Source organism: Oncorhynchus gorbuscha, linkage group LG07, assembly GCF_021184085.1.
Source record: "Oncorhynchus gorbuscha isolate QuinsamMale2020 ecotype Even-year linkage group LG07, OgorEven_v1.0, whole genome shotgun sequence".
Taxonomy (NCBI): Eukaryota; Metazoa; Chordata; class Actinopteri; order Salmoniformes; family Salmonidae; genus Oncorhynchus; species Oncorhynchus gorbuscha.
The window spans coordinates 32,802,763-32,828,666 of NC_060179.1; the positions used below are offsets into that span (position 1 = coordinate 32,802,763).

Consider the following 25,904-nt stretch of genomic DNA (forward strand, 5'->3'; position numbering starts at 1 on the left):
AGAGGGTTCCATTTGACCGGAACTTCAGAATACCCATGGCAAAGAAGAACGTTTTCAAACATTCATTCCTTCCTTGTGCTGTTGGACTACTAAATGCAAAGTAAATTGTATCAGCAGTCAGTTGTGAGTGAATGTGCCAATGTCCTCTGTTTTTAATGTGTGAAACATGTTGGACTGACTGGTTTAAATATGTATAATGTGAAAATGTATATCTGTGATCCTTTAAATGGCAGGTGATGCCAAAGAAAATATGTCCACCCTCGATGCACAATAAAGTTTTATTCTATTGAAAATCATGATAAAGTGTCGAGTTTTAAGTTGTTTTTATTCCGTGTTGTATTTTGTAAGGTGGGTGCTGGTAATGAATTATGTGGATTTAATTAAGCAAGCATCCAGAGAGATTTAAACAATTTCCAGAACAGTGTCCTGCTGGAGAAGACTTAATGGCGTTCAGTCAAAAGAAACTTGATTATAAATGACGTTCACCCACTTGTGCTGAGATGGATTCAATTAAAATAGCTTTTGTGTGAAAAATTAATAGACAATGTTAATAGGAGTTCTGGTGAGGGATGGGTAAATCGCCATAGGTGGTCGCGTTTGTTTGGCATTTTAAATTGTCATTTTCAAACACTATTACCACCGTTCCTCTCGCGCACAAAATAGACGAATCTTTCAGTGTACAGTTTACTTAGCACCTATACATTTTTACAGCGAATACCTGGCAATGGCATGAAATGTACAAACAAATGCAATCAAGAAATACCTTCCCCTCCAAATGATATCCTTCGTGTAACATACGGATTAAATGTTTAAAATAAATGTATTTTATGATAGTGAACAACCACTGTGATAGACTTATCTCCCCCTTTCTTGGGCTATGGTTCATTCCGAAGCCACTGTGTCTCTTAGACGCTGCTTTCATAAACACTCACGGTAGGTCCACACGAGGAGTAACAAAGTGAACACATGGAAAAGCAAAAGACTGACCGAACTGTCCGTTCTCTGCCCATGTAGGACTCGTTTTTTTCTGAGATTTGGGGTAAGTTATATCTAATATAGCCTACTGGATGCGTCGTTGGGTATCTTTATTCTAACGAGATCGCGGGCGTTCAGTCAATCAAAAGGTGTGACCATATCGCTCCACATCTAATATTGCAAGTTTATATGACCGAAAACAAACAGGTATGCTATTGTCAAAGGCAAATAGGGTTGGGCAGTTTGACTTTCTGTCGAATTAGTCAAGTTGTGTTTTATTGACCGCGACTGGGAGTGTAGCAAACGTCCGTTCAACAGTCCTGTGTTGACCATTTGCAATTATGTTGTAGGTTATGGTTTTTATCGATAGTAGCCTAGGCTTATGTGTATTATTGGTATAGGTATTCTATATTTTATCCCAGATAATACATCAATAACTATTAGACTAAACTTCCCCCAAGACGTCTAAGTATAGTCTATTTTATAGATCTGTTAATTTGTAAATTAGGAAATCAATGTTCGGGAACAGGTAATATTAAGGCTTTTGGGATTTGATGAGATTTCTTTGTTGTATGGGAATTATGTCGTAATTACCATACAACAAAGAGATTTCGTCAAATCCCAAAAGCCGTAATTGTACCTGTTTCTAACATTGATCTCCTAATTTACAAATCAACAGATATTAGACTATACTCCGACGCCTCGGGGGGAAGTTTTGTCCATCACGTAACGTGTCAGCAATGATCCTGCAATGTTTTTAAATAGAAAGGCCTTGGAGAATGAAGTTTGTTGTTGCATCACTGACAGTTTTATACAAAGATGATGTTTACCAGAATAGAAACCAGCTGCTGGTGTTAAGGACAACATGACACTAGCTTCCTTCCAAATGACACCCTATTCCCGACATAGTGCACTACATAGGGAATAGAATGCCATTTGGGAGAAGACCATACTAATGGTGCTAATACAGTAGACGTGAAGAATGCAAATCCATAGACATGTTGTAGTTATTACCCTTATCCCCATGGGATGGAGAATGTGATGATGTTCCTTTGTGGCAGATGGAAATGCGTAATATCATTATAGCGTTGCCATAGCCACTTTGTTCTGTTAGGCACCAGTACAGGTCTATACAGCTTATTTCACTCTGGTGATGTAGTGTACTTCACCCCTGAAAGGCAAACTAGGTATAGAAGGGAGTAATATCATTATATAGAGAGCGTTGCCATAGCCACTTTGTTCTGTTAGGCCCCAGTACAGGTTTATACTATGCACTTCCATTTTATACCACTTCACTCTGGTAGTTTAGTGGACTTCACCATCGCCCCTAAAAGGCAGTTGCCTGACTACTCAAACGGAATTCCTCCGCTGCACAATGTTTGCTACATACTTCAGTCCGAGACTGCCATCGTTGAAGTTGTTTGTGATGTCGTCAAAATGAGGGGCTCTGTACAAAACAAAGTCATCGGCGATTGGATCCTCTCTAACCAATCGGAGTATCAAAGCTAATGACGCATTTTTACAGCGCTGCATACCAACTCGTGTTCTGGCTCTGGCCCAACCCATCAGTATCTGGGACCAATCAGAACGGTTAGAATGTGTTTGTGTTCTAGAAATCGTTATGGCGGTATTCAGATCCAGACTCATTGTGGAGAAGAAACTAACGTCTGTGGGCTAGGCTTAGCGTTTGGCCCGAGCAAGAAGTTTGGGTAAAAAAGGGCAGTGAGTCTAGGTATTCTGTCTGTCTGAACAAAACAATTAACATGATGATTATGATGATGATGAAGGGGTATTTGAAATGGAAGCAATAACATATTGATTAACATATTGATTATTTCTTACAGCTCATTCATGCACATCCTCTGTGGAGACAAAAGTTGTTATGTAAATTGTCATGTGACAAGCCAAATGATAGCCTATTTGAAATCATAAAGAATATACAATATTTGAAACGATTTGTGAATTTGTACACCTCCTCCCTATTCAGGAGTCTTTGTCATGGTTCTGTTCAGTATGGGGATGTGTAACAGTCAGTGAAAATCACACATGTATGTTCTTAACATACATTTATAAAGGAATCAAGTAAATGGCGCTGGAGGAGATGGCCGCCGTTTTACGGTCTCCTAACCAATTGTGCTATTATGTGTTGTTTTTTTAAATATTTGTAAATTATTTTGTACATAATGTTTCTGCAACCGTATCTTACGGAAGAAAAGAGCTTCTGGATATCAAGACAGAGATCACTCACCTCGGATTAGATGACGATTTCTTCAACAACAAGCAGGACTCACACGATATTCTCCAAACACCCCATAGGGCAGACATCCCAATTATTCGCAAAAGGAAGCGACGCAGAGGACGAAGAGCCGGATGCCTCGTCCGGACCCACAGAAGACAACTAGGAAAGCTGCCGTTACCGTCAATATTACTCGCCAACGTGCAATCATTGGACAATAAACTAGACGAGGTACGATCACGAATATCCCACCAACGGGACATCAAACTGTAATATCCTATGGTTCACGGAATCGTGGCTGAATGACTACATGGATATTCAGCTAGCGGGATACACGCTGCACCGGCAGGATAGAACAGCACACTCCGGTTAAGACGAGGGGAGGAGGTCGGTGCATATTAGTAAACAACAGCTTGTGCAAGAAATCTAAGGAAGTCTCTAGATTTTGCTCGCAGGCCACACTAAACTGCAGGCCACACTACTTGCCTAGAGAGTTCTCAGCTATACTTTTCGGGGCTGTTTATTTACCACCACAGACAGATGCTGGCACTAAGACCGGACTCAGTCAGCTGTATAAGGAAATAAGCAAACAGGAAACCACTCACCCAGAGGTGGCGCTCCTAGTGGCCGGAGACTTTAATGCAGAGAAACTTAAATCAGTTCTACCAAATCTCTATCAACTTGTTAAATGTGCAACCAGAGGGAAAAAATTCTAGATCACCTGTACTCCACACACAGAGATGCGTACAAAGCTCTCCCTCGCCCTCCATTTGGTAAATCCGACCACTACTCTATCCTCCTGATTCCTGCTTACAAGCAAAAATTAAAGCAGGAAGCACCAGTGACTCGGTCTATAAAAAAATGGTCAGATGAAGCAGGTGCTAAACTACAGGACTGCTTTGCTATCACAGACTAGAACATGTTCCGGGATTCTTCCGATGACAGTCACTGGCTTTATCAATAAGTGCATTGAGGATTTCGTCCCCACAGTGACTGTACATACATACCCCAACCAGAAGCCATGGATTACAGGCAACATTCGCACTGAGCTAAAGGGTAGAGCTGCCGCTTTCAAGGTGTGGGACTCTAACCCGGAACCTTACAAGAAATCCTGCTATGCCCTGTGACGAACCATCAAACAGGCAAAGCGTCAATACAGGGCTAAGATTGAATCATACTACACCAGCTCCGACGCGTGTCGGATGTGGCAGTGCTTGCAAACTATTACAGACTACAAAGGGAAGCACAGCCGCAAGCTACCCAGTGACACAAGCCTACCAGACGAGCTGAATCACTTCTATGCTCGCTTCGAGGCACGCAACACTGAGGCATGCATGAGAGCATCAGCTGTTCTGGATGACTGTGTGATCACGCTCTCCATAGCCAACGTGAGTAAGACCTTTAAACAGGTCAATATACACAAGGCTGTGGGGCCAGACGGATTACCAGGACGTGTGCTCCAGGCATGTGCTGACCAACCGGCAGTTGTCTTCACTGACATTTTCAACATGTCCCTGATTGAGTCTGTAATAGCAACATGCTTCAAGCAGACCACCATAGTCCCTGTGCCCAAGAACATGAAGGAAACCTGCCTAAATGACTACCGACCCGTAGCACTCACGTCCATAGCCATGAAGTGCTTTGAAAGGCTGGTAATGGCTTACATCAACACCATTATCCCAGAAACCATAGACCCACTCCAATCTGCATACCGCCCAAACAGATCCACAGATGATGCAATCTCTATTGCACTCCACACTGCCCTTTCCCACCTGGACAAAAGGAACACCTATGTGAGAATGCTGTTCATTGACTACAGCTCAGCGTTCAACACCATAGTACCCTCAAAGCTCATCACCAAGCTAAGGATCCTGGGACTAAACACCTCCCTCTGCAACTGGATCCTGGACTTCCTGACAGGCCGCCCCCAGGTGGTGAGGGTAGGTAGCAACACATCTGCCACAATGATCCTCAACACTGGAGCTCCCCAGGGGTGCGTGCTCAGTCCCCTCCTGTACTCCCTGTTCATCCACGACTGCATGGCCAGGCACGACTCTAACACCATTGTTAAGTTTGCTGACGACACAACAGTGGTAGGCCTGATCACCGACAACGACGAGACAGCCTATAGGGAGGAGGTCAGAGACCTGGCCAGGTGGTGCCAGAATAACAACCTATCCCTCAACGTAACCAAGACTAAGGGGATGATTGTGGACTACAGGAAAAGGAGCACCGAGCACGTCCCCATTCTCGTGGACGGCTGTAGTGGAGCAGGTTGATAGCTTCAAATTCCTTGGTGTCCACATCAACAACAAACTAGATTGGTCCAAACACACCAATTCAGTCGTGAAGAGGACACAACAAAGCCTATTCCCCCTCAGGAAACTAAAAAGATTTGGCATGGGTCTTGAGATCCTCAAAAGGTTCTACAGCTGCAACATCAAGAACATCCTGACCGGTTGCATCACTGCCTGGTACGGCAATTGCTCGGCCTCCGACCGCAAGGCACTTCAGAGGGTAGTGCGTACGGCCCAGTACATCACTGGGGCAAAGCTGCCTGCCATCCAGGACCTCTACACCAGGCGGTGTCAGAGGAAGGCCCTAAAAATGGTCAAAGACCCCAGCCACCCTAGTCATAGACTGTTCTCTCTACTACCGCATGGCAAGCGGTACCGGAGTGCCAAGTCTAAGACAAAAAGGCTTCTCAACTGTTTTTGCATTGTGTGCCCCCTATTTTACGCTGCTGCTAGTCTCTGTTTATCTTATATGCATAGTCACTTTAACTATACATTCATGTACATACTACCTAAATGGCCTGACTAACAGGTGTCTGCATATAGCCTTGCTACTCTTTTTTCAAATGTATTTTTACTGTTGTTTTATTTCTTTACTTACCTACACACACATACTTTTTTTTCGTACAACTTTGATTTGAATCAACCACTCTGAATTTTATGAAACTCCAAGCTCTACAGTACCAGTCGAAAGTTTGGATGCACCTACTGATTCGAGTGTTGTTCTTTTTATATTCAATATTTTCTAGATAGAATAATAGTGAAGACATCAAAACTCTGAAATAACACATATGGAATCATGTAGTTAACAAAAAAACGGTTAAACGAATCAAAATATTACATTTACATTACATTTAAGTCATTTAGCAGACGCTCTTATCCAGAGCGACTTACAAATTGGTGCATTCACCTTATGACATCCAGTGGAACAGCCACTTTACAATAGTGCATCTAAATATTTTAAGGGGGGGGGGGTGAGAAGGATTACTTTATCCTATCCTAGGTATTCCTTAAAGAGGTGGGGTTTCAGGTGTCTCCGGAAGGTGGTGATTGACTCCGCTGTCCTGGCGTCGTGAGGGAGTTTGTTCCACCATTGGGAGGGAGCCCAGCCAACAGCGAGTTGCAGTAATCCAGACGGGAGATGACAAGTGCCTGGATTAGGACCTGCGCCGCTTCCTGTGTGAGGCAGGGTCGTACTCTGCGGATGTTGTAGAGCATGAACCTACAGGAACGGGCCACCGCCTTGATGATAGTTGAGAATGACAGGGTGTTGTCCAGGATCACGCCAAGGTTCTTAGCGCTCTGGGAGGAGGACACAATGGAGTTGTCAACCGTGATGGCGAGATCATGGAACGGGCAGTCCTTCCCCGGGAGGAAGAGCAGCTCCGTTTTGCCGAAGTTCAGCTTGAGGTGGTGATCCGTCATCCGTCATCACTGATATGTCTGCCAGACATGCAGAGATGCGATTCGCCACCTGGTCATCAGAAGGGGGAAAGGAGAAGATTAATTGTGTGTCGTCTGCATAGCAATGATAGGAGAGACCATGTGAGTTTATGACAGAGCCAAGTGACTTGGTGTATAGCGAGAATAGGAGAGGGCCTAGAACAGAGCCCTGGGGGACACCAGTGGTGAGAGCGCGTGGTGAGGAGACAGATTCTCGCCACGCCACCTGGTAGGAGCGACCTGTCAGGTAGGACGCAATCCAAGCGTGGGCTGCGCCGGAGATGCCCAACTCGGAGAGGGTGGAGAGGAGGATCTGATGGTTCACAGTATCGAAGGCAGCCGATAGGTCTAGAAGGATGAGAGCAGAGGAGAGAGAGTTAGCTTTAGCGGTATATATTTTATACTTGAGATTCTTCAAAGTAGCCACCCTTTGCCTTCATGACAGCTTTGCACACTCTTGGCATTCTCTCATCCAGCTTTACCTAGAACGCTTCCCACATATGCTGAGCACTTGTTGGCTTCTTTTCCTTCACTCTGCGGTCCAACTCATCCCAAACCATCTCAATTGGGTTGAGGTCAGGTGATTGTGGAAGCTTGGTCATCTGATGCAGGACTCCATCACTCTCCCTCTTGGTCAAATATTTTTTTCACAGCCTGGAGGTGTGTTGGGTCATTGTCCTGTTGAAAAACAAATTATATTTTCACTAAGTGCAAACCAGATGGGATGGCACATTGCTGCAGAATGCTGTGGTAGCCATGCTAGTTAAGTGTGCCTTGAATTCTAAATAAATCACCCACAGTGTCACCAGGAAAGCACCATCACACCTCCTCCTCCATGCTTCACAGTGAGAACTACACATGGAGAGATCATCCGTTCACCTACTCTGCGTCTCACAAAGACATGGCTGTTGGATCCAAAATTTGGACAGATTTCCACTGGTCTAATGTCCATTGCTCCTGTTTAATGGCCCAAGCAAGTCTCTTCAAATTATTGGTGTCCTTTAGTAGTGGTTTCTTTGCAGCAATTCGACCATGAAGGCCTGATTAACACAGTCTCCTCTGAACAGTTGATGTTGAGATGTGTCTGTTAATTTAACTCTGTGAAGCATTTATTTGGGCTGCAATTTCTGAGGCTAGTAACTCTCATGAACTTATCTGGTAACTCCAACTAATCCTCTGCAGCAGCGGTAACTCTGGGTCTTCCTTTCCTGTGGCGGTCCACATCTTAGCACTTGATGGTTTTTGTGACTGTACTTGAAGAAACGTTCAAAGTTCTTGAAATGTTCCGCATTTACTGACCTTCATGTCTTAATGTAATGATGGACTGTTGTTTCAATTTGCTTATTTAAGCTGTTCTTGCCATAATATGGACATGGTCTTTTACCAAATAGGGCTATCTTCTGTATACCACTCCTATCTTGTCACAACACAACTGATTGGTTCAAACGCATTAAGATGGAAAGAAATTCCATAAATTAACTTTTAACAAGGCACACCTGTTAATTGAAATGCTTTCCAGGTGACTACCTCATGCTGGTTGAGAGAATGCCAAGAGTGTGCAAAGCTGTCATCCAGGCAATCTAAAATATATTTTGATAGGTTTAAGACTTTTTTGGTTACTACATGATTTCTGTCCTTTGGTCTGATGAGTCCAAATATGAGATTTTTGGTTCCCAACCGCCGTGTCTTTGTGAGATGCAGAGCAGGTGAACGGATAATCTCTGCATGTGTGGTTCCCACTGTGAAGCATGGACGAAAAGGTGTGATGGTGTGGTGGTGATTTGCTGGTGACACTGTCAGTGATTTATTTAGAATTCAAGGCACACTTAACCAGCATGGCTACCACAGCATTCTGCAGCGATATGCCATCCCCCGTCTGGTTTGCTCTTAATGGGACTATCATTTATTTTTCAACAGGACAATGACCCAAAACACACCTCCAGGCGGTGTAAGGGCTATTTAACCAAGGAGAGTGATTGAGTGCTGCATCAGATGACCTGTCCTCCACAATCACCCCCGACCTCAGCCCAATTGAGATGGTTTGGGATAAGTTGGACCGCAGAGTGAAGGAAAAGCAGCCAACAAATGCTCAGCATATGTGGGATGTCCTTCAAGACTGTTGGAAAAGCATTCCTCATGAAGCTGGTTGAGAGAATGCTGAGAGTATGCAAAGCTGTCATCAAGGCCAAGAGTGGCTACTTTGAAGTATATAAAATACAACACATATTTTGATTTGTTTAACCATTTTTCGGTTACTACATGATTATTTCATAGTTCTGATGTCTTCACGATTATTCTACAATGTAGAAAATAGTAAAAATAAAGAAAAACCCTGCAATGAGTAGGTGTGTGCAAACTTTTGACCGGTACTGTATATTAATAAAATATATAATTTAGCCAACACTTTTAAAACAAACCCACAATCCTGATATTCAAGCAACACACTCTACCCATTGAGCCACACAGGACCAAGCTAAACAAAAGGAAATGTTCTCCCAGTCGCTCTACTTCTTTGATTGGGTCTCTGTGTCATAGCTTTGATTGGAGTGTGTGTGTGTGTGTGTGTGTGTGTGTGTGTGTGTGTGTGTGTGTGTGTGTGTGTGTGTGTGTGTGTGTGTGTGTGTGTGTGTGTGTGTGTGTGTGTGTGTGTGTGTGTGTGTGTGTGTGAGAACTGTCAGGCCTCCCAGGCACCTGTTGTATGATCTCAGAAGACAAAGACGCCCCGGGTTCCGTGGACTGTCATCCGTGATTAGCAGTCGACTCTTTGGATCCTTGCTTCTTTTGTGAAGGCCAAATGTTTGATTGCTGTGTTCCTCTCAAATATGTGTGCGTCCAATTTCATGGCTCTCTCGGAGTACTTTCTAATGAGAGAGGGAAGAGAAGAAAAGAGGAGTGTGTGTGACGGCCTGCCGGGTAGGCCCTTGTCATGGTTGGACGGTTGATCTCTGTGATTAGAAGGCATGGCTGGAGAGTGTGATGGCAAGAGAGGGGTTGTGTCCCAAATGGCACCCTATTCCCTATATAGTGCACTACTTTTGACCAGGGCCACCATAGGGTCCTGGTCAGAAGTAGTGCACTATATAGGGAATAGGCTGCCATTTGGGACGTAAACCAGAGCGTATCTCAAACACAGATCAGCACTGCTTGACAGGGCCAGGCGGGGGGTGATTATTGATGAGCCCCGGGGTAATTAGATGCACAATGGGTAATCACATGCACATGAATTTGCGGGAGACACTCTCTCTCGTCTCTGGTGTTGTGAGAGCTGCAAGCAGCATCGGAACACCACAGCTGATTTGCACTCCAAAATTGCACCCTATTCCCTACATAGAACAGAGGGGTTTTTTTTCACCGCAAACCCATTCTGAGAGACATATTGCATAGCCCCGAAATGTATGAACACTCATCCAGAAAGTCAATAGTTTCATAAATAACTTACGACTGACGGATTCCCAAAGCCATCATAGAGCGTAATAGATTCTCAATGTTCTTAAAACTGACTTTTTATTTTTAGCAGATTAACAACAGCCTCGAAAGTTGTAACAATACTTTGTGCTCTATTCAATCAGATCCGCTTTCGCCGAAATCCACAGAGGCTGTTTTGGCGGTGTCAGATGTGGAACTGCGTTAGAGCTGTCAAATCCACAAGCATCTCCTGGCATTACAACCGAAAGCTGACATTGCCATTGACTGCAGGGAGTCGCATTAAGAGAAATCCCATGCAGCCTTGTTTAGGTTGAACACTGGAATGTGAGGTGTAATCTCCACCTCGAAAAATCCTATTTTTTTCCCATTTTATTTATTTATTTGTTTGAGTGTCATTATTTATATTTTGCCTACACTTTCTCATTCTGAACTTCTACCGCCAGTGGGACTGGGTGTGGCTTTGTGACAATGATGAGAGAAACAAAAAAATATTTGGAAAAATAATGGGGTCCCCAGAAATTCGAGTGAAGGCAAATTGTTTTCCCGCTGAAAAAGTTTGAATACGACTCCCTTAAAGGGAACTAATGGAAACATCACCTAACGTCGCCTGTTTTCTGGGCAGACACAAAGATATGATGATTTTGATTCCAGTATAATTTAATCCCAATATCGACATGCGCAGGACTGGCCATAGGGGAGTTTGGGCAAAAGCCAAATGTTCCGGTATTGGGGCATCGAGGTAAAAATGGCCGTGTTAGAAATCCCAGGCTGACTTCTGGTCACAGTCTGTCCCTGGCTTGGAACAGACTGGGACTAGAATACTGCACTACAATGGCACTGTACAATAAGTGAGCCCATTGACTATTAAAGCAAAGAGCTCTAACAAAGTCAAGGGGGCATAGTCATAATAGGACAGGTGAATCAGAGCTAATATAGTTTACAGTTACACAATGATAAAGGACTAGAAACAATTGGATTTGTGTGTGTGTGTGTGTGTGTGTGTGTGTGTGTGTGTGTGTGTGTGTGTGTGTGTGTGTGTGTGTGTGTGTGTGTGTGTGTGTGTGTGTGTGTGTGTGTGTGTGTGTGTGTGTGTGTGTGTGTGTGTGTGTGTGTGTGTGTGTGTGTGTGTGTGTGTGTGTGTGTGTGTGAATTAAAAAAATCCATATCACAGCAAGTCCTGAGACAAATTATGATATAGATAATGAGGTAATTACTACAGACTGGCTAGCCTTTGTGAAAAACAGTATATAGGCTATAGCATTTAGTACTCCCAAGGCGACTCTTAAATTATGCAACACTAAGAGTAAAATATAGTTCCCTGGATACCAGATAAATGTTAGTTTCCTATTTTAATTATGTTGAACAAAAATATAAACGCAACATGTAAAGTGTTGGTCCCATGTTTCATTAGCTGAAATGAAAGATCCCAGAAGCACAAAAAGCTTATTTCTCAAAAAAATATATACAAATTTGTTTACATCCCTGTTAGTGAGCATTTCTCCTTTGCCAATATAATCCATCGACCTGACAGGTGTAGCATATCAAGAAGCTGATTACAGAGGTGCACCTTGTGCTGGTGGCAATAAAAGGCCACTCGAAAATGTGCACTTTTGTCACACAACACAATGCCACAGATGTCTCAAGTTGAGGGAGCGTGCAATTGGCATGCTGACTGCAGGAATGTCCACCAAAGCTGTTGCTAGATAATTAAATGTTAATTTCTCTCCCATAAGCCACCTCAAATGTCATTTTAGAGAATTTGGCAGAACATCCAACCGGCCTCACAACAGCAGACCACGTGTAACCACTCCAGCCCAGGACCTCCACATCCAGTTTCTTCACCTGCAGGATCGTCTGAGACCAGCCACCCGGACAGCTGATGAAACTGTGGGTTTGCACAACTGAATAATTTCTGTACAAACTGTCAGAAAGCACCTCAGGGAAGCTCATCTGCATGCTTTGTTATCCTCACCCGGGTCTGACCTAACTGCAATCCGGCATCGTAACCAACTTCGATGGCCACTGGCATGCTGGAGAAGTGTGCTCTTCATGGGCGAGTGGTTTACTGATGTCAACGTTGTGAACAGAGTGCCCAATGGTGGCAGTGGGGTTATGGTACGGGCAGGCATAAGCTAAGGACAATGAACACATGCATTTTATCGATGGCAATTTGAATGCACAGGGACACCATGACGAGATCCTGAGGCCCATTGTTGTGCCATTCATCTGCCGCCATCATCTCATTTGTCAGCATGATAATGCACAGCCCCATGACTCAAGGATCTATACACAATTCCTGAAAATGTCCTAGTTTTTCCATGGCCTGCATACTCACTAGACATGTCAGCCATTGAGCATGTTTGCGATGCTCTGGATCGACATGTAAGGCCGTGTGTTCCAGTTCCCACCAATATCCAGCAACTTCGCACAGCCATTGAAGAGGAGTGGGACAACATTTCACAGGCCACAATCAACAGCCTGATCAACTCTATGTGAAGGAGACATGTCGCGCTGCATGAGACAATTGGTGGTCACACCAGATACTGAGTGTTTCTTTTTTTAATCCACGCCCCTAACCTTTTTTTAAGGTATCTGTAACCAACAGATGCATATCTGTATTCCCAGTCATGTGAAATCCATAGATTAGGGCTTAATGAATTTACTTCAATTGACAGATTTTCTTAAAACGAACCGTAAACTCAGTAAAGTCTTTAAAATGGTTGCGTTTAGATTTTTGTTCAGTGTAGCTACAGAAACAACGAGGTGTTGAAAATGTTTTACCCTTGAGTATACTTCCTGCATGTAACTTTAGCCCAGCTTGATTTTATTTCATTTGATTATGTAAATAGGCATATTTAACAGAAATGGGATTCCAACATATGGCCTTCACACTCCCATTCGTGACTATTGCCTTTGATTTCGTAACATCCCTAGGAACCCTGTTTTGTCTAAATAATAACGTGGAAACAAAGTAACAAGCGCTAAATTGTGTATTCCGTGCAGGTCTTTTTCATCTGAGATACAATTTCGGTGACAATGAATGCAAATCAAAAGGTGACGGACGGGGCTTTGGAGCTGAATATTAATGGTCTTCGTCAGAATCACAGATGTAATCGACATCCCAATCAAGTACGAAAGTTGTAGGCCGATTAATTGACAGTTGAGATGAGACTCTCAACCAGGTTTTAGTGTTTATGACGCATCATGAATACAGTCGTACTTTCACAGGGAACGTCAACCAAATCGGAATAAGGATCTGAATAAAATCATTCTCCTTCAATGCCCTTCCCAGTTTCCTTTGTTTTTCGCTTCACCCCTTCCATAGATATGGCTGTGACGTCTGCCATGTGTCAAGACTATCAAAAGTGTCATGTGTTCTGTTTGCATGAGTTAAAAGCTTCTTCTCTCTCTCTCTCTACACACTGCAGGATGCTTCAAATCAGAAGCTTCCCCTCTGACAGACCTGTCTGAGCTCCGCTGAACACTGCTGAACATGACCCAGCCCAATGTGAGCCTGGTGTCTGCCAACCTCAGCGGGGCCTGGGCCAGGGCCGGAAGCGACGACCTAGGGTATGGAGCAGGGAACTTCTATCGTCCGTTCTCAGTGTTCAGCGTGCTAACTCTCACCCTGCTATCCATGCTGGTGGTGGCTACCTTCGTGTGGAACCTCCTCGTCCTCCTCACCATCCTGAGGGTGCGTACCTTCCACCGCGTGCCCCACAACCTGGTGGCCTCCATGGCCATCTCGGACGTGATGGTGGCCGCCCTGGTCATGCCCCTGAGCCTGGTGCACGAGCTCAACGGGAGGCTGTGGAAGCTGGGCCGCGTGCTCTGCCAGGTATGGATCTCCTTCGACGTGCTCTGCTGCACGGCCAGCATCTGGAACGTGACGGCCATCGCCCTGGACCGCTACTGGTCCATCACCAGACACTTGGAGTACACGCTCAAGACCCGCAAGAGGATCTCCAATGTGATGATTGCTCTTACCTGGCTGTTGTCCTCCGTCATCTCCCTGTCGCCACTGTTCGGCTGGGGGGAGACCTACTCGGAGGAGGCCATGGAGTGCCAGGTGAGCCAGGCGCCCTCCTACACCATCTTCTCCACCTTCGGAGCGTTCTACCTGCCGCTGTGCGTGGTGCTCTTCGTCTACTGGAAGATCTACAAGGCTGCCAAGTTCCGCATCGGCTCGTGCAAAACCAACACCATCACGCCTATGGCTGAGGTGATTGAGGTACTTTTGTTGCTACAGTATACTACGCGTCTTACTACGCGTGTTAAACTGGTTGAAGTTGCATCAAAGTGATGTTATTCATACCAGTGTCTGGTTGAGACGATGTCTTCTTCAACCAGTTTTGCCTGCTGGGTGGTTGGATGTTTCATGTGGGATCCACATGATGAATTACCAGTAGACTAGCTTGACATTAATATTCAGTTGATTTTTATTATATTATTATTACATTGACACACTCCTAAACCTCCTTGGGCAATTTTGCCAGACTTAATCAATCAACCTTGACCAATGTTCAGATAATGGTTGCGCATTTGAACACGATCTAAAAATATTCTCTGAATGCACCTCAATGATATCAGTGTCATTATAGCTCTATCATATCTGCTCGTGAGCGCATATCATATTATCATTGACTGATGAGACTGTACTGTAGCTCTCAAATTGGTTGCTGGGCAATTAGTGGAAAACCATGTCATCTGTATAATATATTCTGAGCTGTTCTGATGGTGCTGTGATGCTGCTGCAGGGCTCTGGGATGTGAATGGTTCTTTAATGCTTATCAGCGTGTACTGTATCTCATACTCAACAGACCAATTCACCTGGAGGCATACACAAGTGCATGTATGGACATAGGCCCCCACACACGTGCACATCCGCACACAACTACACAAATCACAGTCAACATGCAAAAACACTCCCTTGATGTGAAGGATCTTTTTTTCAGGGATCTTTGGCTCTCTCACACATAAACACACGCGCGCGCAAATACAAATACAAATGCACGCGTGAACACACACACACACACACACACACACACACACACACACACACACACACACACACACACACACACACACACACACACACACACACACACACACACACACACACACACACACACACACACACACACACACACACACACACACACACACACAGAGGGAAGAAACAAAAAGACAGTAACAAGGGAGGGAGGCAGTTGGTATAACCCCTGTTAATCGCTATAGGCACAGTGGCCTGTAAACACCAAGCATGTTTAACAAGACTAGGGACCACTGTGCCTTCCTCACCACAGCAGCTCCCTCTAATCAGCAGGGACTCTGACAGAGTCCAGAGACCCAGGCCTTGTCCTAAATGGCACACTATCCCTATATAGTGTACTACTTTTTGACCAGGGCCCAATGGGCTCCGGTCAAATGTAGTGAACTATATAGGGAATCGGGTGCAATTTGGAACGCAGACTCACTCAACAAGCCCAAACTAATTTATTAAATCATGCCATTTATTTACTCTGTTCAAAGGGAGCTGCCTCCATGCTGCCTTCTCTCTCTCATGTTATATACAATAGGCAAACAGAAAACATAGGCCTTTGAGCTTGGCTGGTTTGTTTTGTTTTGAGACTAAGGGGAGAGAATTGGCTGGTACAAAACAGCATCAACTTATTAAGACTATAGACAGCTATTTCCGGCTATTTCATCCACCGACTGATTTGGAGACACCTCATTCGTCAGTTAAAAATAGACTTCTTATAGCTCGGTAGGTCTTTGGAATTTCATATATTCGTCCACAGAATATGGAAAATATTCTGTTGTAGGTTTTATTCAATTATACCACAACAATTATTTGCATAATACTGAGCAGTCGTAAAATAGAAAAACAAATTGGTGCCTAACGACTATTTATCCCCGTACACCCGCTGTAGACACCCCATCTACAACAACATAGCTCAGGCAGTAGGAAGCTCTCTCATCCATTTATATGCAGATGATACAGTCTTATACTCAGCTGGCCCCTCCCCGGATGTTGTGTTAAACACTCCACAACAAAGCTTTCTTAGTGTCCAACAAGCTTTCTCTGCCCTTAACCTTTTTCTGAACACCTCCAAAACAAAGGTCAAGTGGTTTGGTAAGAAGAATGCCCCTCCTCCCACCGGAGGGTTTACTACCTGTGAGGGTTTAGAGCTTGACGTAGTCACCTCGTACAAATACTTGGGAGAATGGCTAGAGTAGACGGTACACTGTCCTTCTCTCAGTACATATCAACGCTGAAGGCTAAGGTTAAATCTAGACTTGGTTTCCTCTATCGAAATCGCTCCTCTTTCACCCCAGCTGCCAAACTAACCCTGATTCAGATGACCATCCTACCCATGCTAGATTACGGAGACGTAATGTATAGATCAGCAGGTAAGGGTGCTCTCGAGTGGCTAGACATTCTTTAATATTCGGCCATCAGATTTGCCACCAATGCTCCTTATTGGACACATCACTGCACTCTATACTTTTCTGTAAACTGGTCATCTCTGTATACCTGCCACTGGTTGATGCTTATTTATAAAACCCTCTTAGGCCTCACTCCCCCCTATCTGAGATATCTACTGCAGCCCTCATCCTCTACATACAACACCCGTTCTGCCAGTCACATTCTGTAAAAGGTCCCCAAAGCACATACATCCCTGGGTCACTCCTCTTTTCAGTTGGCTGAAGCTAGTGACTGGAACGAGCTGCAACAAACACTCAAACTGGACCGTTTTATCTCCATCTTTTCATTCAAAGACTCAATCATGGACACTCTTACTGACAGTTGTGGCTGCTTTGCGTGATGTATTGTGTCTACCGTCTTGCCCTTTGCTGTTGTCTGTGCCCAATAATGTTTGTACCATGTTTGTGCTGCTACCATGTTGTGCTGCTGCTATGTTGTGTTGCTACCATGTTGTTGTCATGTTGTGTTGCTACTAGAGGTCGACCGATTATGATTTTTCAACGCCGATACTGATAACGATTATTAGAGGACCAAAAAAGCCGGAACCAATTAATCGGACGATTTAAAAACATTTTTTTTAAATTGTAATAATGACAATTACAACAATACTGAATGAACACTTATTTTAACTTAACATAATACATCAATACAATCAATTTAGCCTCAAGTAAATAATGAAACGTGTTCAATTTGGTTTAAATAATGCAAAAACAATGTGTTGGAGAAGAAAGTAAAAGTGCAATATGTGCTATGTAAGAAAGCAAACGTTTCAGTTCCTTGCTCAGAACATGAGAACATATGAAGGCTGGTGGTTCCTTTTAACATGAGTCTTCAATATTCCCAGGTAAGAAGTTTTAGGTTGTAGTTATTATAGGAATTATTAGGACTATTTCCCTCTATACCATTTGTATTTCATTAACCTTTGACTACTGGATGTTCTTATAGGCACTTTAGTATTGCCAGTCTAACAGTATAGCTTCCGTCCCTCTCCTCGCTCCTCCCTGGGCTTGAACCAGCAACACAACGACAACAGCCACCATCGAAGCGGCGTTACCCATGCAGAGCAAGGGAAACAACCACAGGCTCAGAGCGAGTGACGTTTGAAACACTATTAGCGCACGCTAACTAGCCAGCCATTTCACTTCGGTTACACCAGCCTCATCTCGGGAGTTGATAGGCTTGAAGTCATAAACAGTGCAATGCTTGACGCACAAGGAAGGGCTGCTGGCAAAATGCACAAAAGTGCTGTTTGAATGAATGTTTGCGCTCCAGCTTCTGCCTACCACCGCTCAGTCACTTAGATAATTGTATGCTTGTATGCTCAGTCAGATTATATGAAATGCAGGACAAGCTAGTAGCTCAGTTGGTAGAGCATGGCGCTTGTAACGCCAGGGTAGTGGGTTCGATCCCCGGGACCACCCATACGTAGAATGTATGCACACATGACTGTAAGTCGCTTTGGATAAAAGCGTCTGCTAAATGGCATATATTATGTGTAGTTAACTAGTGATTATGATTGATTGTTTTTTATAAAATAAGTTTAATGCTAGCTAGCAACTTGCAGTCTCCTTGTGGAGTGCAACGAGAGAGAGGCAGGTCATTATTGCGTTGGACTAGTTAACTGTAAGGTTGCAAGATTGGATCCCCCGAGCTGACAGGGTGAAAATCTGTCGTTCTGCCCTAGAACGAGGCAGTTAACCCACCGTTCCTAGGCCGTCATTGAAAATAAGAATGTGTTCTTAACTGACTTGCCTCGTTAAATAAAGTTTTTTTTTTAATCGGCAAATCGGCGCCCAAAAATACCAACTTCCAATTGTTATGAAAACTTGAAATCGGCCCTAATTAATCGGCCATTCCGATTAATCGGTCAACCTCTAGTTGCTACCATGCTGTGTTGTCATGTGTTGCTGCCATACTATGTTGTTGTGTTAGGTCTCTCTTTATGTAGTGTTGTGGTATCTCTGTTGTCGTGATGTGTGTTTTGTCCTATATCTTTTTTCTTTTTTTATCCCCATCCCCGCAGGAGGCCTATTGCAGGAGGCCATCATTGTAAATAAGAATTTATTCTTAACTGACTTACCTAGTTAAATAAAGGTTAAGTAAAAAATAAATAGTTTTCATAGAAATGTATCTGACAGTCAGATATTACCCTCCTTGGACTGTGGTCTTTCAGCTGAATTCATTTTGTCATTCCTTTTCTATGGAGAAAAGTTAGGCTGTTTTCAATTTGGTATTACAGTTGTTGGCATACATGGGTCTTTGGCTCAAGGTCAGCCCAGTTAACAGCGTAGACAAAAGGAGTCATGACTGAGGCGTGAAAACATCTAAGCACAATGGACCATGCATACCACAATAGGGAGGGAGTCCTACCGGAAATGTCACACACAATTACACCCACTGGTCACAGACGTCAGTTCAACAACTCATTTTAATTGACCTTTGATTGAGTTGTCAACGAACATGAATTCAACATTAAATCAACTAAAACTTGATTTTAGTTTAGAAGTTGGGTGATAAAAATACCAAAAATACAGAAATTCCTTTATGTTGATGACAGTGGGAACAACGTTGATTCAACCAGTTTGGGCCCATTAGTGCACATTCCTTTTGCAATTCTAACATGTCCATGTTATTAACCTGTTTCCAATGTTGTTTTAAATGTGATTTAAGAACAAAAACAGACAGCTTTTCAGGTGTTTGTGAATTATAAAGACTGGTTTAATACATTTTTTTTACGCGGTACAATTCAAGTTGTGTTACAGTGACATTTGTTACAGTGTAATTATTGTATTTCCAACATGTTTTAACATGGACATTTCTGGTAGGCTAGTCTACCTCTGAGTGGATTGGAGGTAGGTCTGGTCTTACTTTCAACCCATCTCTAAATGCAATCCCTTAACCCCCTGGTGTAGCTCAGTGGAGTAGAACCACTGTGGTCTAATAGGAAATGACATTGATATTTATTCTACCAATACTTGGTATGCAAAAGGGATCCGCTATGATTAATCCAGTTGAGCCTATGAAACAACATCAAACAACATTGCTATTGCTTATGTATTGTATAGGACTTAAGTTTGCATGTCTTCAACTCAACAGTACGGTAACTAGGTTAAGTCACTTAGTTACTGATCGTTAGCTTCCTCTTTGTACAACAAAAAAATTACATTTGACATTTTGCCAAGTGAACCTTAATCTATTGACTGGAGTCAAGCTTCCATATATCACAGTCCCAGATTGGCCATGCATGGGATCAAAATGATAGTTTTAACCATGTGCATCATTTATTTGGGGCTGTGATGTGTGGTATGACTGTGATGTGTGGTATGACAGTTAAACTAAGCGTGTGAGGCATTTATCATTTATATTCTTCAAGAGTCCATGGCTATATATCCTTCATTTAGAAGTACACAAATTGATGTGTCAACGCCAGATTGACCCTTTAAACTGCATTATTACACTGCCCTTCAATTTGGCATCGGCATCTTACCCCCAGCCACTGTGCTTTTAACCTCCTACCCTCTGCTGCAAATTGATTATTTTGATTGTTTGTTTTATTGTTTTAATTGACCAGGCCTACTTCCCAAATGGCACCCTATCCCCTATTTAGTGCACTACTTTTGACCAGGACCCGGTGTCATTTGGGACGCAACCCCAGATGTGATCTGCTGGGAGGAAAGTGTAGGTTTATAAACAGCTGCAGAATGACCTGCAGGGGTCAGGTGTAGAGAGAAACACTACTCCATCAGGCTCAACATAACAGTGCAGCTGACTAGAGAGGAGAAATGGGAGGATAGATTGAAGCATGGCGTTTTCATTCCATTACTTCCATTTAACAGCACTCTCTGTATGAGTCACACGTGCAGGTTGATGGCTTGAGTTCTGGCAGGAGGTTGGAGTTTATGCAAACGTATCGTTTGGCTCAATGATTGATTCATTAGAGGCTATTTTGCTTGTTTTTGCTTGATTTGTTCATTTGCCTATTGGATTCAGCTAGCTGACTGGTTGCTCAATTAACTCATTCATGGCTGGTTCTTTTACTAATGTGAGTATCGATTGGTTGACTGATTTGACTAACTGACTGACTGACTAATTGACTGAGAACAAAATAAACTGTGGATTATTGGTGTCTCGAAAACGGTAAAACTGAAAGCCTGCGACAACCACTGACTGATTGGTCTGTTCTTTTAACTTATTTTAGTAATGTGAGTATCAATTGGTTGACTGATTTGCCGGACTAACTGATTGACTAACTGGTTGGCTGACTGATTTGATTGACAGGTGAAGGAAACGTCGCGGCAGCCCCAGATGGTGTTCACAGTGCGCCACGCCACTGTGACCTTCCAGACGGACGGCGACACGTGGCGCGAGCAGAAGGAGAAGAAGGCGGCGCTGATGGTGGGCATCCTGATTGGCGTCTTCGTCCTCTGCTGGATCCCCTTCTTCCTCACGGAGCTCATCATCCCGCTGTGCCACTGTGACATCCCGCCCATCTGGAAGAGCATCTTCCTGTGGCTGGGCTACTCCAACTCCTTCTTCAACCCGCTTATCTACACCGCCTTTAACAAGAACTACAACAACGCCCTGAGGAACCTGTTCTCCCGTCAACGCTGAGGCTGAGGGCTAAAGGGTGAGGGCTAAATGAGAATGAGGGCTAAAGGACAAAACAGATCATGCCAAATAGCGGTTCAAATCAACGGGTGGCCGTTCAATTGTCTCTGACCACAGAACATTGGCCATCATTTTCTGTTCATTTAAAACTAAGGCTGAGGCTGGGGATAAGGCAGAGGCGGAGAATGGGGCTGTCTTGAAAAAAACACCATCACATGATCAAATTGATGTCACAGGAATGGTGTTGAGGGGGGTAACTTTCCTTAGATACACCATAGACTGAAAACAAAATAAATATGGTTATCTCATAAACCATAAGACTCAACTACAAACCATGGCCAGCTAGCACATTTGGTTCCTTGGAAGTTGTGGGAACGTACATTTTTGTTTTCCCATTGGTTCTGGGAATGAAGCCATACGTTTCCTGACTGTTAAAACTGAATGTTTTTTAAACGTTCTGAGAATGGAAGTGAAAATTTCACCTGTTCTGGGAACTTACATTTTTAGGTTGCAGAGAGGTTCTGATAACATTTTCTATTGTTCCCTGAATGTTAAATAACACTGCTAGTTTAACTCCAAGCACAGATAGAACATTATTTGTGCAGGCATTAATCATGCAAACACATTTCTTTCTTCTTGTGGCATGATGTCAGTCAGATTCAAACCTATGATCTTCTGCTCTCTATCCATGGAATTAGTCGACTGCATCACCAGGATGGAACTAGCTATTCATTTAAACAGACCATATTTCAAAGGAAACAAGCCCTTATTAAGATCAGGTGTGGCCGAATTAGTAGGTGCGGCCAACAAATCTGAACAGACTTAACAAGATTTTTGTTGATTGTGAGACCGGGAATGTATATGTTTTAAATAACATTGTTAGAACGTTCTGGGAATGTTACTAACGTTTTATTGTGTTTTTTTTTATGGAAAGTTTTCTTAATGTTCTGAGAACATGACTTTAAGTAGAATCATGAGGGAAACCTGTAGAAAACGTTACGCTGAAGTACTGACATGTCCACAGAAGAATATTGTTTCTTAAAGTTATCTGAATGTTCTGAGAACATGACTTTTAATAGAACCATGAGGAAACCTGTAGGAAGCATTATGGGAAGGTTGTGTGCAAAATAACTATAGGAGAACCACGCTCTCACCAAGCTCTAAGAAACATATGGTTCTCAGAACGTTATGTGCTAGCTGGGTATATAATCAACAAACCGTGGACTACATTGTATAATATGTAGTAGATAACAAACTAGGAACTACATTACAATCCGTGGATTTGACAACCATCTATTCACTCCGTAGATTTTTAACAACTATTGATTTTCTCTGTGAATAAAACCGATTGTGGTCCACAAACTGAAGTCATCAAGCATTATTGTGATCATCTTGTAACTGACATACACCATATTGAGAAAGTACAGTTTTAGATTGCTGTGTCCAAATAAGATAATACTGTATCAAAATGAAATAAACGGATCAAAATGAAACAGGGGTTGATCATAATCTTTACTCTCAATTGTTTAAGATCATAAAAGTCACAGGTGTCTTCATATTATAGAGAAATCTATTCGGATTGTTGATGAATTGTTCAAACACAAAGTTGGATATTGAGTGTGACAGGCATTGTACTCCTCTAGTGTCTACACAGATGGAATAGTTGAGCTAGTTTGAGTGTAGTCGGTTTTCGTGAGACATTGGGGATGGAGAGAGGAAAGCCAACGTTCTTTCTCATGGACCGTCACATTTGAAGTGCCTCTCATGACTCCACACATTCCCCCATGATAGCTGATATTTACTTACCACATCTCCTCTCTGGCACTGCTCCTATCCCCAGCTGGAAATGCAAATAGCTGGAAATGCCCAGTGAGCCATCCCCACAACAACATATCCTTATGGTATGGGGGATGTGTTTGTATCAGCTGCATGGTGGAGAGCGAAAATTAGAGTGTGTCTGCATGTACTTGTGTGTGTGTCTGTGTCTGTGTGTGCATGAGTGTGCGCGTGTGTGTGTGAGAGAGAGAGAGGATTAGGGGGTTACCCACCATTGGCCCTTACCTCCGGCAACACTCCCTCACATCTCCACTTCAAAGGGGATACGGCACTTCCTCCTTGGATAGAGTGGGACGGCGGATGGGAGAGGTGTTCGAATTGGGTTGTCTGAGTCATCTACCTGGCCGTCCGTGTACTCTACCGCTCAGGTGTTTCCTAACAGAACAGTAGGCAACTGAAGAGTGGGGATCCAGAGAGTGTCAACATAATATATTCAGTAAAGGAAAAGATAACGTGCTGATGCCGGGATCTTCCATTAACAAATAAAAGGGGTGGTTGGATCGAACTAAAAACATTTTTTTTAATTAAAAGGTCCACACTTGAATACGATTTGCAATTGATAATATTTTGGTTGATGAATTATAAGTGATAATAAACTGCACGTATACATTTCAGCTTGCATCTTCCTCAATGTCTCACGCACCACGTACCGAGGAAGGGTTTGCATGACCTAGGGAGTTTGCCAGGTAAAGCTAGCTAGCTAGCTAACATCAGATGGCATCATCTCTCCTTTGCCCACCCTCAGTCAAACCTCAAGCACTGAGTAAGCATTGGCAATCTCATATGTCTGTTATGTTATCTGGGAAGACAGATAAAGCAACATTTATATATATACATATTCTTTACATTCAATGTTAATGTAAATCACCCCTTCAAGTTTCTTACTGTCACAATGTTTTGATTTTATATTTGTAATTGTTTGTTTGTAATTGTTTGTTTGTAATTGTATGCGCAATTCAGCTTTTAGCTGCCATGTACAGCGCAAACAAAATAAAACTAAATGAAAAACTAAAAAGCAATGCTAAAATACCTGCCAGCCTGCCCTCTTTCCACAACTCTACTTGTCAAGATAGCCTCCCTCTCTGCAAGTGCATGCCAATATCCTACAACTACATCTAGCTAAGTTATAATGATCTCGCCATCACGGTTGACAACTCCATTGTGTCCTCCTCCCAGAGCGCTAAGAACCTTGGCGTGATCCTGGACAACAAACTGTCGTTCTCAACTAACATCAAGGCGGTGGCCCGTTCCTGTAGGTTCATGCTCTACAACATCCGCAGAGTACGACCCTGCCTCACACAGGAAGCGGCGCAGGTCCTAATCCAGGCACTTGTCATCTCCCGTCTGGATTACTGCAACTCGCTGTTGGCTGGGCTCCTGCCTGTGCCATTAAACCCCTACAACTCATCCAGAAAGCCCGTCTAGTGTTCAACCTTCCCAAGTTCTCTCAATCACCCCGCTCCTCCGCTTTCTCCACTGGCTTCCAGTTGAAGCTCGCATCCGCTACAAGACCATGGTGCTTGCCTACGGAGCTGTGAGGGGAACGGCACCTCAGTACCTCCAGGCTCTGATCAGGCCCTACACCCAAATAAGGGCACTGCGTTCATCCACCTCTGGCCTGCTCGCCTCCCTACCACTGAGGAAGTACAGTTCCCGCTCAGCTCAGTCAAAACTGTTCGCTGCTCTGGCTCCCCAATGGTGGAACAAACTCCCTCATGACGCCAGGACAGCGGAGTCAATCACCACCTTCCGGAGACACCTGAAACCCCACCTCTTTAAGGAATACCTAGGATAGGATAAAGTAATCCTTCTCACCCCCCCTCCCCCCCCTTAAAATATTTAGATGCACTATTGTAAAGTGGTTGTTCCACTGGATGTCATAAGGTGAATGCACCAATTTGTAAGTCGCTCTGGATAAGAGCGTCTGCTAAATGACTTAAATGTAAATGTTATAACTATCTCAAAAATATCAAAGCACTTCCCCTACAGTGTGCCAGTTTGATTCCAGTAAGTTGTGTGTGCTTTAAAAATAAATAAAAAAGACTTGCCTTTCGTGAACTAAGATTGACTGCTACTTTAGTGAGGAAAAATGTACTTACTACGACTGAGATATGTGGTTGTCCCACCTAGCTATCTTAAGATGAATGCACTGTACGTCGCTCTGGATAAGAGCGTCTGCTAAATAACTCAAATGTAAATGTAAGGGGCAAGCCGATAATATAAGCACATGGTTTATTAGGACATGTTGCTACAGTGAGGCAAAGAAAATTGACAATCATGTTCAGGCCTTGTTTCATTTTTATCTGATCACAATTATGTTCTCTGCCATTCTCTTCTTCACTCTCTTTTAATTTATACATCTATTTATTCGAGGCCAAGACAATTCAGAGGAAACAGCATGATATTGAAAGTATGTATTTTGCAGTGGGAGTAACCTGAAATAACCTTTATTGTCCAGTGAACAGACCGTACAGTTTGGGGTTCTGAACAACTCTCTTTTGTATGTGTCTTCTCCTGTTCAAAGTCATGTTTCGGGATCACTGAGACACTGGATATTCTGTAATAAATGGAAATATATTGTGAGACATGATCCACA

At 43.4% G+C, this 25,904-nt stretch overlaps 1 protein-coding gene across 1 annotated transcript; it reads left to right on the forward strand.

The window, feature by feature from the left end:
• Nucleotides 1-937: 937 nt before the first annotated feature.
• LOC124039189 (5-hydroxytryptamine receptor 5A-like) lies at nt 938-22,956 on the forward strand. The gene is made up of 3 exons (XM_046355101.1): nt 938-1,039; nt 13,803-14,596; nt 21,143-22,956. The coding sequence occupies exons 2-3, from the start codon at nt 13,868-13,870 to the stop codon at nt 21,473-21,475; spliced, it is 1,062 nt and encodes a 353-aa protein (XP_046211057.1). The 5' UTR covers nt 938-1,039; nt 13,803-13,867; the 3' UTR covers nt 21,476-22,956.
• The last annotated feature ends 2,948 nt before the right edge of the window (nt 22,957-25,904 follow it).